The sequence below is a fragment of the Chroicocephalus ridibundus genome, chromosome 4 (genome assembly GCF_963924245.1).
Source record: "Chroicocephalus ridibundus chromosome 4, bChrRid1.1, whole genome shotgun sequence".
In the NCBI taxonomy this organism is placed as follows: Eukaryota; Metazoa; Chordata; class Aves; order Charadriiformes; family Laridae; genus Chroicocephalus; species Chroicocephalus ridibundus.
In genome coordinates, this window is record NC_086287.1 from 22,079,532 (window position 1) to 22,093,289 (window position 13,758).

Genomic DNA, 13,758 nt, shown 5'->3' on the forward strand with positions numbered 1-13,758 from the left:
GATACTGGACATTGTGTGGTAGGAAAAATTCTAGCCTACATTACTCATATGTAGCAAATAAAGTGCTTCTCGTATTTGTTTTGTTTCATCCTCAGGGCTGTTCTTTGCTTCCGGTTCTGTTAAAGTGTGTGAACATGCTACACACCTGGCTGTGCTTTCTGTAATGTTAAGGCTGAGCTTGAACGTGAAAAATAATTCATGGTATTACAGTTTAGCATATACGCTGTAGCTATCAGAGCAGAAAAGATGCTTCATGTAATTGGACTCTGCAGACTAGAAAGTTAATTGCTAAATCAGTTCAGTCCAGAAAAGTGTTGCACCTTTTGACTCTCTGGAGCTGTCCTGATTAGGAAAAATGAGCATAACAAAACAAAATAATTCTTATTCACAGTATGAGTAATGAATGATATGAAACGTTCAAAATTAGCATATAATGCTAAATGCTAATGTAATATGTTTAATCTCAGTATAGTAATAATGACTTTCCTTTTGGCACTCTGTTGTTAAGTTGAAAATCTCAGCAGAATATTGAGTGTGAAGTTAAAATATTAAAAATAAAAATAATACTGTCAGGTTAACCTTCCCCACCTGCTCTTTTAAGTGGTGCCATTGCTTGCTAAGTATTCACAATTTAGGAAGAGTGTGTGTACGATTTTCCCTTCCACTTAAGACTTACCTCCTGCCTTTTGCGGCTGGTACCTTGAGTAAGCTAATATTTATCATTCCTTCTTTCAGACCAAATAGGACAGTACCAGCAGGGTACTATTTAAACAAACGCAATAAATGGGAAAGCAGTTTTCTGTTAAATTCTTTTTTTCCACATAGAATCTGGCAGCTGTTTTCACATAACTTATTTGACTGATTTAAATTTTTAATTACGTGTATTTCAGGTATGAGTCTATTGGAAAACTTTTATACTGGTATATCTTCTTAATAATTGAAGAATGTGCCCTTAAATAACTATTTTCCCCCCAAAATTAGTGTTTAGAAAGAGCCATGAAGTTTGCGTTTGAAGAGTTCCATCTCTGGTATCAATTTGCATTGTCCTTGATGGCCGCGGGAAAAGTAAGTCTCAATTTTTTTTATGTAATTCTTCTCTTGATGGCTTTCAATAACAACATTTCGCACTTCCGTAATTTTCATCCGTAGTGTTTTTGAAAATAATTCTAATCCTTAAATCAGCTAAGTACACTGTACTCCTGAATTTATGCCTAATGCTGGTATTTCGATAGTTTCTAACTCAGGGAGACTGGACGGTGATGGTAAGAACTATCTTGCCAAGAAGCTTAAGCTAAGCTAATTGAATGTAACTATTGAATTATACCAGATCATGTGATCCAGTAACAACTTGTTTAAGTGCTGTTTTGATGAATAGATTTTACACTTAGGTACAAATTAATGCTGATTCATGATGCTCTTTCCTTTTTTTCTTTTCTTTGGGAATTTCTGACTGTGTCTTTTTAATATTACTGTCTTTGAGACTGTGTATTCTTCAATTAAAGTGAGATGGATTTTTTTTTTTAATTTTATATAACCTAGGAACTTGTGTTATCAGTTGCAATCTTCTATTTTCAGTTCTTTTTGCTTTTCCCTGTCATGTCATGGAAAGTAAATCATATTCGTTATGTAATGTAAATAACACTCATTTTCTAAAAGATCATTCTTGATGGGGGTAATTTGCTTATCTTCAGTATGGGGGAAAGGAATGATTTGTATTTTCTTTAGAACATTGGTTTAGAATTTAGAACATTTCTTTAGCACATTGGTTCTGAAGAGGCTTGATTCTTCTTCCCATTCTCTGTTTACTTTGAGTTATCTTCTAATCTGTGATTGGATTGGAGGCAAGTGAATTAAAAAAAGAGGAGCAGTGCCAATCTGTTACGCAGTCTTATACCAGAGCTTTTCCTAAGTGCTGTTGTAATTCCCAAAGACCACTAAAACACTGCTTGTTCTGAAGACTCTCCTATTCCTGCTCTTTCAGTTGCCTGGCTCAAATGTTGTGAGCTTACGGGCCTGGCAAAGTTTTAAATGCATCTCACAACTGTTTTCTGAGTCACGTAATGTCAGAATTACGTTCTGTGCAAATGTTTTGCGGGGGACACTTAATGATAGTTCATAGGGGTTAAATAACAACAGCGGTGCCTACAGTCTTGCATTTCACTTGCATGAGGAGTTGTGGCAACTTGTCAACAAAATGTTTAGTAATGCCTCCTTCGCGTGGGAAAAATAAAGTAAATGATGGAAATAGGAATCTTCTATTTGTTAAACGTATTTATGCTTTTATTAATTTCAATGGAAAATGTTTTTAACAGTCTGCTCGAGCTGTTAAGGTCTTGAAGGAATGTATACGTTTGAAGCCAGATGATGCAACTATTCCACTCCTTGCTGCAAAGCTCTGTATGGGATCTCTCCACTGGGTAAGCTTTGCCACTCCTTGTCTTTTCAGCAAGAGCTGTGCTAAAATGCAGCAAAATCTTGGTTTAGGGATGTAGCATATGCTTTTGCACAGTGACTGCATCCACTTGGTCATCTCTAAAAATACAGCACAGATGCGTTTATGCACATGTACTTCCCTGTTTGCATGCCTAATTTAAAATGTTTGACAGCAGTGGTTACGTTTATCAAGGTAGCATACCTTGATACAGATCTAAGACATAGCTAAAAATTTATTAGAAACTGAAACATTGTTGGCGTACAGAGATTAAAAATGCAGTTTAGACTTCTGTTTCCTCTGTGCAAGAGAAAAATAACTGTGGAATGAGACACATCTCTTAAATATAAGAGACTCTTCTGGTGACACCGTGTTTGCAGGCAGCTGGGGTTTATAAATTCCTAGTAGGGATAGTGTCTTTTTAAAAACTGTTACTTTAGTTGTATTTTAGATACACCAATTTCAAAGTTTATCTGTACAAAAAACATTAAGGTGATCGAAGATCATCATGTGGTTTTCAAGATATATGTGTAATGAGTACAGAGTAATATGAGACACATGTGTAATGAGGAGAATGAGGATATTTTTGAAAGGATGAAAAGAGGAGGGAAAAGTCACAGTCAGAAATTGAGAAAATAGCGCAGTAGCAGAAACATGACTGTTGAGGCTGACAAAAATACAGTCTTAATAATTAACATAGATACTGGTTCTGTAAATTGTTCCCTATGGATTGACTCCATATGGAGTAGCTTACTGAACTTAGCATTTACATTTACTGCAATCGATTCAAATGTTGCTTCTTTTTTTTTTCTTTCTAGGTTTTTAAATAATGTGCTAGCATGGATGTGCAGTTAAACCTTGATCTTTTACATGTTTCTTTATTTATGAGTTTGTATACATTCAGCAATACTGTATGTGATGCAGAGTTCTGCATGGCTATACTTTTTTTTTTTTCAGGGTTGGAGACACAGTTCTTGTAATTGATTTTCCTAAAGAAATAGTTTATGGGGCAAGAACTCTATTTGAGAAACGCAAAAATGGTAGATCATGGAATAGTTTGGTTGGAAGGGACCTTTGAGGGTCATCTAGTCCAGCCTCCCCTGCAGCGAGCAGGGACATCTTCAACTAGATCAAGTTGCTCAGAGCCCCATCCAAGCTGACCTTGAATTTTTCCAGGAATGAGGCATCTGCCACCTCTCAGGGCGACCTGTTCCAGTGTTTTACCACCCTCATCATAAAAAAAATTTCTTCCTTATATCTAGTCTAAATCTACCCTCTCTTAGTTTAAGCCATTACCCCTTGTCCTATTGCAACAGGCCTTGCTAAAAAGTTTGTTTCTTATTAGCCCCCTTACAGTAATGAAAGGCTGCATAAGGTCTCCTTGGAGTCCTCTCTTCTCCAGGCTGAGCAACCCCAGCTCTCTCAGCCTGTCCTCCCAGGAGAGATGTTCCATCCCTCTGATCTTTTTTTGTGGCCCTCCTCTGGACCTGCTCCAACAGGTCCATGTCTTTCCTGTGCTCCTCTGGAGCTCTCAAGCTCCAGAGCTGGATGCAGTACTGGATGCAGGTGGAGTTTCACCAGAGCAGAGTAGAGGGGGAGGATGACCTCCCTCAACCTGCTGGCCACACTTCTTTTGATGCAGCCCAGGATACACTTGGCTTTCTGGGCTGTGAGTGCCCATTGTTGGCTCCTGTCCAACTTTTCATCCACCAGTACGCCCAACTCCTTCTCGTCAGGGCTGCTCTCAATCCCTTCATCCTCCAGCCTGTATTGATACCAGGGATTGCCCCGACCCAGGTACAGGACTCTGCCCCTGGCCTTGTTGAACCTCATGAGATTCACACAGGCCCACATCTTGAGCTTGTCCAGGTCCCTCTGGATGGCATCCCATCCCTCAACCACACCACACAGCTTGGTGTCGTCTGCAAACTTGCTGACGGTGCACTTGATCACACTGTCTATGTCATTACTGAAGATATTAAACAGTACTGGACTCCTAAGGGAGACCACTTGTCACCGATCTCCATCTGGACATTGAGCCATTTGGAGTGAAGGATATTGTGGGGGACTGTGTCAAAGGCCTTATAGAAGTCCAGACAGATGACATCCGTAGCTCTTTCCTTGTCCACTGATGTAGTCACTCCATCATAGAAGGTGACTAAATTGGTGAGGCAAGACTTGCCCTCGGTGAAGCTATTCTTTACCAGGTGGCATATATGGACCAGAAATGCCTTTTGTATTTAAAAAAAAGAAAAAAGGCAGAACCAGAACTACAGTAAGTTTGAAATGATCTGTGTATTATGTACCAGAGTTTCTCTCAACTGTAGGAACGGGTGCTTCAGCTTAAAATCTGCGTTCTTTACTTAGCATTTAGCAGGAAAACTAAGTCTAATGAAAACCAAAATAGTCCTTTAAAGCAATCATGGCTGAGATTTCACCAGACTCAGTGTGCATAATACAGTTGCTGTGCATTCTTCTTGTTATAATCTAAGATTTAGCTAGTTTTAGACTTACATGGATGTTTTATAATATTTTCAGTTGGAAGAAGCTGAAGGATTTGCCAAAACAGTTGTTGATCTTGGGGACAAAACATCAGAGTTCAAAGCAAAAGGCTACTTGGCACTGGGATTGACTTACAGTCTGCAGGCTACTGATGGTAAGATAAGAATACACATTTACATTTGCAGAGTCCCATGTTGTCTAAAAAAGGATACCCAGTGGAATGCTAGACATAAAATTAAAGCTTCTGTGTGCAATCATTTTTTCAGTCAATGCATTAAAACTTCTTCAGTGAGCGTGTGGAATGAAATCTCTTGATCTTGCATATCACTGATTAAATATATCCTTTTTAGCATCTTTGCGAGGGATGCAAGAGGTCTTGCAGAGAAAGGCTCTTCTTGCATTTCAGAGGTGAGTGGGTGTTAATCTTTTCATTTCATTCTGTTGTACGTAGTGAAAAGCTTTTATTATGTGTTGAAAAGAGGGACTTGTAAAAGACTGTGTAATGCGGATTTCAGCTCTGGGAGTCTCGCTTTATGAGTACGGAATGTATTTCTTCAGCATTTACTTCATCATCTTCTGTCAGAAAAATCTAAATTGATTTCTAAGGATTTCCTTTTATTTCATTTTAAAGACATTTGTGTTGCTCTCCAGTAAAAAATATTTGCTCAAAGGAGTATTCTGTTCTGATCTAGAAGGGAAGATCGTATGATGCAAGGTTTCAAGTTATGGCTCAATGTGATAGTGTTTCCAGAAGAGTTGGTCACTGATCAGATTGTATAGGAGGCTTTTGCAATTATCTTTGTAGAGGCAGAGCAATAATTGAGTCCCTGCTGCTGTGGATGAGGGGCAAAATGCAGGTAGTAAGCTAGGGGGAAAGAAAAAACTCTTATCTTGAGTTTTAACAGCATAGGCAGTGACAATGCAAGTGCCCCGTCATCCAAGTTCCTTACACAGAAGTAGTACTGTTGGGGATGCCAGTAGTTCATTCGCAGGGATTTGACTTTGCAAATGAAGTGACAATAAACAGGTGAATGAGAACATCTCTACCCTAATTATAGAAGAAACAAATATTGATGGCAAAGCTGGCGGAAGTGCTGCAGCCTCTAAAGATATCTCTTTTTACGTTTACATACCCTTGAAAACCCTGCTTCAGTGAGATAGGCCCAAATGCTTCAGGGAAACAGATTTGTGTGTCAATGAATTTGTGCATTTGTGAATATGAAATCTCAGATTTTTGTTGGTGAGTTTGTATCTGAGGGGAGAGGGTTGAAAAAGTGTTTTGCAGGTAACTTTAGAGTGAGGCTGTTCTGTATTGTTCCTTCCTTTTTCTGTTTTATCTTAACTACTCCTCTGTACGTAAATATGTTTCAACATATCTTTGCTCTTCCTGTTCCTTAGTGGTTTGAATAGTTTTTATTACTTCAGCGTTCTTTCTCCATGTTGAAACTGAATTTTCTGCCTCCTCCTTTGTACCTCAGTTCCTCACCCATCCCTCTTACCACTGACTTTAATCATCACTGTTTCAAAAATACTGTGCTAACCATTTCTCGCCATTTCTAGCCATTCACTATTTTTGAGGTTCTAATAGTGAATTGCTTTCTTCTGCTGATTCTTTGAAACAGCAAGGGATGAAATGAACCATAGCCTGAAGTTAATCCATTCTAGTTCAGCACCTGTTGACTTTACCTTCCAGTTTAGTATAGCGATTCCCAAAATTCTGAGTCGTTCCCTGCTATCGCTCTGTCTGGAAGATTTCCATTTTCTGAGGTTTGAGGTTGTGCAGCATTTTGACCACCCATAAATATGAGGATGCTTTTATAGGTAACATAATTACTGTAGTAATGTCTTATTAGGTTGCTCTAGAAAAAGAATAGGTGGTTTGAGTTAAAAGAGAATAAGCAATACACAGTAGGTTGAGAGAACTATTTTTCAAATTATATTCAGCTTGTCATCACTGCTAAATTACTCTTTCACGGTCTGTTCAAATATTGTTGCTTGGTTGTGTGTTATGTCGTCTTTCGCCCAGGAACTTTTCTGTTTCATTCTCTACAGCTGAACAATAACTCTCTTGATACCTTCTTAACTGTTCCGTTTCAAAGACTTCCTAGCAGTGAATAAGTGCCAGCTGAAATCTGAAACCATATCTAGCATCTCTTCAGCGAACCATTATAGATGTCCTTTAGCTTTATACATTGAGCGGAACTTCAGTTTTGTAGTGATACGGAGCTTTGAAACATTTGTGCTAACTAGCAGAATATAAATTTATACACAGAAAGTCTTGGGAACATGAGGGTTAATTGTCATCTGCTTTCTATGCATCTTTCTGATGCTTTGGGGTTTTCTTTGTTCTTTTCTTCTAGAAAACCTCCTAGAAACAACGTTTTGTATTTTTAAGTGCATGTTCCAGGGTATTGATGTTAAGTTATATATTCATCCTTTCTGCTGGCCTTTCTCAGATTGAACTTGTACACAGGCTTTTAATTAAAGAATCAGAGGTTTTAGTAATGTGCAGGGAATATGTTTTAAGAACTCTAGTAGTTAGTGATATTGCTGATGTGAGTAGCTTGGGCTCCACGCAGAATCTTGAGTAGAGTGGTTTGGCCCTCGAAGAGAACAGAGTTTCTGCATCTCACAAATGCCATAGCTACCTTCTAAGAGAAAGGGGAAAAGCATGTTTTGAAAGGTGGTTTTTCTGCATATTAACGTTTCCCCACTTGTGTTCATAGAGAGACTCACACCTGCTAGTTCAGCTGTGCTGGAAATACACTTCAATATGGTTGATAATGTTGCTGGTTCCTTGTGTTGATAACGTAGGTATAGGATCTTACCAAAAATTTGTTAACGCAGCGAGTATGCTGTGCTCAGCATACCAGAGTCATGCCCATTTTCTCTTCCCACATCTTAAAAATAAATGTTTTCTGGGAGGTGGAAGTTGAAATTCTCCATTCATCTCCTACACAGTTTATAAAGCCAGCAGCTGGACTGGACTCAGTATTTTGATGTGCCAAGTTTGTTTTGGTTTGGGTGTTTTTTGCAGTTTTTTTAATCACTTACCTATGAGACCAATTCCTGAAGAAATAGAGGCCCTGAAGAAATACAGTTATTTTTGGACCTTTGCCTATGCCAGATTTCAAGACTACTAGTTTGTGATAGTGGCTATTTGAGAAGATGCTTGTTTCCATCTTAACACAGTGCTGATGGGGTGTTTGTTTCACTAACTTTTTTTTTTTTTTTTTTTGGAAGACTTTCAGTGCTTTTCCTGTGGTTGGTGTGAATTGGATTTTTCACAGAACTCACCAAATGGTTTATAGATAGTAACAGCTTTATTCTTTCACTAGCTGAAGCTTGGGTGACTGAACAAATACTCTTTAAATTAAAATCTCTTGTTCTCCCTTAGTTTTGCTTAATTTGTGTACTTAGATTTAAAAAAGGACTGGGCCTGGACCCTGTTAGGCATTATATTTGACTCTAGGTAAATTAACCTTTATTTAACAGTAGAGTTAAAATATGAAACTGTCCCGTAATGACTTAAACTGCTTTGATACATCTTGGGTGTAGTTGCTAAACCAATAGAGCTGTCTCTTTGGACTTGGGAAGACAGAAATGCAAAAATTGGAAGGAGAAGTTTCCCGTTGTGGTTGTAATGGCTTAAAGGTCAGTTTTCTTCCTCTCTTCTGATGGGGACGACTCATTAGATATTCCAAAGATTATTATTACTCACCCTATTTCTAAATGAGCCTCCATTAAAAGGATGCAACAAATATAAAGAAAAAATAATAGTTCCAGGCTTGTTGCCCAGCATTTACTAAACACATACAGCCATAATTTTTTTTCTTTTTGTCTTTATGCTCAGGCGTCCCCCCAAAAAAACCCTTATCTTTTAGCAGAAAGATTGTATTATGGGGGAAAATAGTAGAGTATATTACAAGAACATCTTCTGTAGGATAAACATTAAAATTAATAAGGTAAAATGTGTGCATTTGACCAAAACGTTAAGAGCAAACAAACACAGTTTCCAAAAAAGGTGGAAAAAAGTTACTTCTTTGTTTTAGTAATTGGGGTTACTTGCAACAGTGGTAGTTACAAATACTTTGAGAGTGAATAATCACAAAATGCTGCTGCTATTGGGCAGCTCAGCATTTTTGTGGACAGAAGTTATAAATACAAGATGACCAGCATAAACTTTGTTATCTGAACTTCAAACATGGGTTTGTGATGAGTCAGATTTTGTGCTGCCTTTTACTATAACGCTGTTATAAAGAAGCTGTCCACCCTAGATTTCTTTTATATTGCTACATAGCAAGCTGCTCTGCGAACTTAATCTCAAAGCAAGTCAAAGCAAGAAGTAACTGGCTTCCTAAGAGGCTTAGTACGCTGGACTGAAAATGTGCTTAAACTTTGGGAGTCTGAAGAATAAACAAAACTCTGATGTGCTTTGCCTCTACTCTTCTGTGCCTCAGAACCATCCTGGCCAGGGTCGGTGTGATTGCACAGGTACTTCTCGTGCAGATGACCTAATTCTTCTCACTGAGGTCATGTCACTTTGGGGTATTTTTTTTTTTTCCTCTTTCTGTAAGAAAACTCTGCTTAATGAATTTTTCTTATAACTGTTCTTAGGTAATTACATCTAGTGCTTGTTTAGGAATATGTTTTAATTGAAGAATCATTTTGTAGTGCTCATTTTTAAGATTTATACTGAAATTACATAATTAATTTCTATTTCAAATGCTTCTTTAATGGCCCAAAGTGCTTCCTTTAAATCAAGAATGATTGAGAAGTATGAGAAAAGTCACTGGAATGAACACTACTTATATCAAAATATGAGCATACGGGTAGTGAAGAGATCTGAATATGGATACACGAATATATATGCATTTGTGTGTATGTCTAACCTGTATTAACAGGGGGAAAATTCACTGGTTTGTTTGTTTGTTTCTTTGTTTCTTTGTTTTTAAGGGCTCACAGTTTATCTCCCACAGATCATCTGGCAGCATTTTACTTGGCACTGCAGCTTGCCATATCCAGACAGGTTAGTTGTGTTTGGAAAATGCAGCCTCACACTGTCATATGAAGAATAGAATTTGTTTCTGTTGATGGATACGGATTAAGATTTCTTCAATAAAGGCATGGTTTTCCTTGTGAATATATGCATATATATGGAAAAAACCAAAACCAAAATATTCTCTCTGAACACTTTCAGTCTTGTACACTTTTCCAGAGTTCTGCCATAGTATTTCCAGCTCTAGGGTCAGAAGTAAGACATAAGTCATTCAATTTATTTGTTTCAGCATTTACATTGCTGGATGGAAGGGAAAAAAAGTCAATTTTTACCCTGTTTTTACATGCAGTGTGTGCAATCTGTGCTCAGAATGGTTATCTGGAGAGTGGGACTCTGGACTCTTGAAACTAGTCTTTAATAATCTTGACAGTGCTTAAATCTTGAGTATCTGCTAAGATCCGTGCCTTTTTTGAATACTTGTAGGAGGTTTGCATTTTGCAAACAAAATTATGAAAATGTGTTTTAAGAAAACTGGAAAATATTTTAAGGCTATAAAAGACATCAGAGCTCAGTCCAACTTGTACAGCTGTTATATTTAAGAGATTTAGGATTATGCCATATATTACGTGAAACTGGATAATGTGGAGCTGCTTTGTATATGTCACGGTAAGCCTTTTCCTGTGTCATGTTTATTTTAGGAAGTAGTTTTGAGCACAGTAGTTTACATACTCTAGGTGACTACTTTTCATTGCTAATGAGTAGCAGGGACATTGGACTATGTCACGTTAGAGTGGAATGGATTGTCACTTTAATAGCACAAAATATTTTTCAGTAGCAGGCTATGACTACGGCTGCATTCCAAACTTTTCATGTTGCTTAATTAAATTTCCTGTTTTTAACACTTAGTGTACTTATTTTGAGCAAAAGCATACACAGCTGAGGAGATCTTGAAATTCCATGTGAAAGAAAGTTACTGCTACAGTCTAGCTGTACATTTTGATTAATGTATTACGATTAAAATATTTTCAAAATAATCTAGAAATACAACCAATACTTGAAAAAGAACAGTAAGTGAGTATTTTAAAGGGCTGAAGGGAACTGTTTTATTAAAACATGTATCTTATTTTGCAGGGTTAATATATTACTTAATTTTTACTGTTCACTGTACACCATCAGGTCCATTTGAAACTTCTGAGTAGTGTTTTACAGGGGTCTATAGAATTCTACATGGTATCTGGGTGAATATTTTGAAAATTTTATGGATGTGCAATCAGGTAATAGGCAATACTTCTAATAGTGGTGCTTTCTTTTTCTGCCTTTTTTGTTTGTTTGTTTGTTTTAAATCAGATACCAGAAGCTTTGGGTTATGTTCGTCAGGCTCTGCAACTACAAGGAGATGATGCCAACTCTCTTCATCTCCTTGCGCTCTTGCTATCAGCCCAGAAACACTATCACGATGCTTTGAATATCATCGATATGGCCTTGAGTGAATATCCAGAAAACTTTATGTGAGTGAATGTCATGTTTACTTTCTACGCTTTCTCTTGTATTTATTTTTCTTAGATTCTCATCTCATTCATTTCAAGAGGGGATGGACTTGAAGATTGGTCTGAGTTGTTTTTTTTTTCCAACAGTCTTCTCCCCTGCCCATTTAATGCAAGTCTGCTTTTTATTAAAGTCTTATTAAATAGTGATTAAGGGTTTGGTTTTGGAAAGGAAACTAGAGCCAGATAGTTGATCTTTTTTTGTTGTGTTTGTTTTTTTTTTTTTCTGCAGGCTCTTTGTTTAGACAATTTCTCCCTGTTGCATGCTTTAAGGTAGTTTTCTGTTTGTATGCAATATTCTAAGAAAGATAAATAGGACTTTACTATTACCTAGGATAGGTTTATCCCATCCTACAGATAACTCTGCATATTGTATGGAATCTATTCTGTAAAATACATCATAACAGAGGATCTCCTCTTTTGCCTGTATAATAACCAGTCATCTGAAGTTGGTTGATTGATAACTAAACAAGTGAACAGAGAAGCAGCATGTTTGGTAGATGTTCTGTTGTTGTTTAAGAAAGAAATCATTCTTTGTGTTTATTCTTCTTGTTTAAGTATATCTTAAAATACATTTGGATTTTGTACTTTTATAAGGCTGTGGGGTTTTTTAATTTATTTTATTTTACTTATTTTATTTTACTTATTTTATTTTACTTATTTTATTTTACTTATTTTATTTTACTTATTTTATTTTACTTATTTTATTTTACTTATTTTATTTTACTTATTTTATTTTACTTATTTTATTTTACTTATTTTATTTTACTTATTTTATTTTACTTATTTTATTTTACTTATTTTATTTTACTTATTTTATTTTACTTATTTTATTTTACTTATTTTATTTTACTTATTTTATTTTACTTATTTTATTTTACTTATTTTATTTTACTTATTTTATTTTACTTATTTTATTTTACTTATTTTATTTTACTTATTTTATTTTACTTATTTTATTTTACTTATTTTATTTTACTTATTTTATTTATTTTATTATGAAAATCCAATTAAATGCTTTACAACAAAATATCCATTAACTTCCAATGTTTTGTTCCCATGCGGTACGAATAGTCACTAAGGTTGTAATCCATAGTGTTAAAAATATCCTAAATGTTTATTTAGACAATTTTTTGAAGTATCTCAATCTTACCTTTTAAATGACTGGCCTGTATCATAAATCGCTGCTATATCAACATACCAGAAAAATATGATCTCTTTAAGAATTATTTGTTTGGAAATGGAGATTATAGTGGTTTTACTTGCTGTTCTTTGACATTTCATGCCTCCTTTTGGCTGCCTATGTAAGGTACCATTGCCTTTTTCCTCATAAATCCGCTCAGGACCTCTGTTGATATCACCTCTCCTCAGAACTCCTGCGGCTTGCAGCCAGCTCTGTGCCACTGCTTTTGTGGCCTTTTGCTGTTTCTCACTTCCTAGTTCAGCCACACATGTGTAAGTTGTCTCTGTTCTTATTAGGGGCTTCTGCACGTGCTTCACAATTTCAGAACTGTCCTGCAGTTCTGCTCCCAAACCTGTCTGTGCCTTCCTCTGGTCTGAGGGTCCTGTCAGTAAGTCATGGTTTGAGAGGCAATTGAAGTATCAGCTACCTAATTTTATCCTCTATTATTTTTAAAACCAAACATGTTCAGAGCACCATGATCTTTCATCTTCTATCTGTTCTTGTTTCATCTTCTGCCACTTCGTGGCAATGTAAATGACAAAGAAACAGCTGCTATATCTCTCAGAATAATAACAGTCTAGAAGAAGTACTTGTGAAACTGCAGTTCTCTCTATTGTAATAACAGAACAAAGGATCATTCAGCAAAATGTTTAAAATTACACATGTGAGCATTCAAAAGGTATTTATGGGTTTTTTGAATATGATTCGTGGCCTTTCTGTACTTGTTTATGATTGCATCTTGTGGTTAAACATGTTGCCTGAGTTGTTTTAAAAAGTAACAATCTTTCTATTTATGTATGTATATTGATTATATGGGTCACAATAGTTCTAAATTGTTAGTCCTGTTGTATAATACAAACACTGTGATGATACAGTGTACTTTGTTACAGCTTACTGGTACAGATCAGGGAATTTGAGAGCAATATCTTGGCAGTAGGGAACACCATCAGATGTGGCAACAATTGCTGAAGAATCCAAGGTGAAACACAGCTACATGTGTCTCTAGACAGTCTTTTAGAGTCTTGTTTTTAGTGCTGTCAAGTTACTTCTGGTTCCCAGAGAAGTCAAGGATATGACTGAAATTCCTTGTGTGCTCTCT

At 36.4% G+C, this 13,758-nt stretch overlaps 1 protein-coding gene across 3 annotated transcripts in view; it reads left to right on the top strand.

The window, feature by feature from the left end:
• The window catches only part of TTC7B (tetratricopeptide repeat domain 7B), a 155,001-nt gene that overhangs the window by 72,456 nt on the left and 68,787 nt on the right, over window positions 1-13,758 (top strand). For all 3 annotated transcript variants that reach the window (XM_063334361.1, XM_063334362.1, XM_063334360.1), the window contains exons 10-15: window positions 982-1,065; window positions 2,313-2,417; window positions 4,970-5,087; window positions 5,284-5,341; window positions 9,890-9,962; window positions 11,280-11,440. In XM_063334361.1, the coding sequence (XP_063190431.1) occupies window positions 982-1,065; window positions 2,313-2,417; window positions 4,970-5,087; window positions 5,284-5,341; window positions 9,890-9,962; window positions 11,280-11,440 (599 nt within the window). The remainder of the gene's footprint in view (window positions 1-981; window positions 1,066-2,312; window positions 2,418-4,969; window positions 5,088-5,283; window positions 5,342-9,889; window positions 9,963-11,279; window positions 11,441-13,758) is intronic.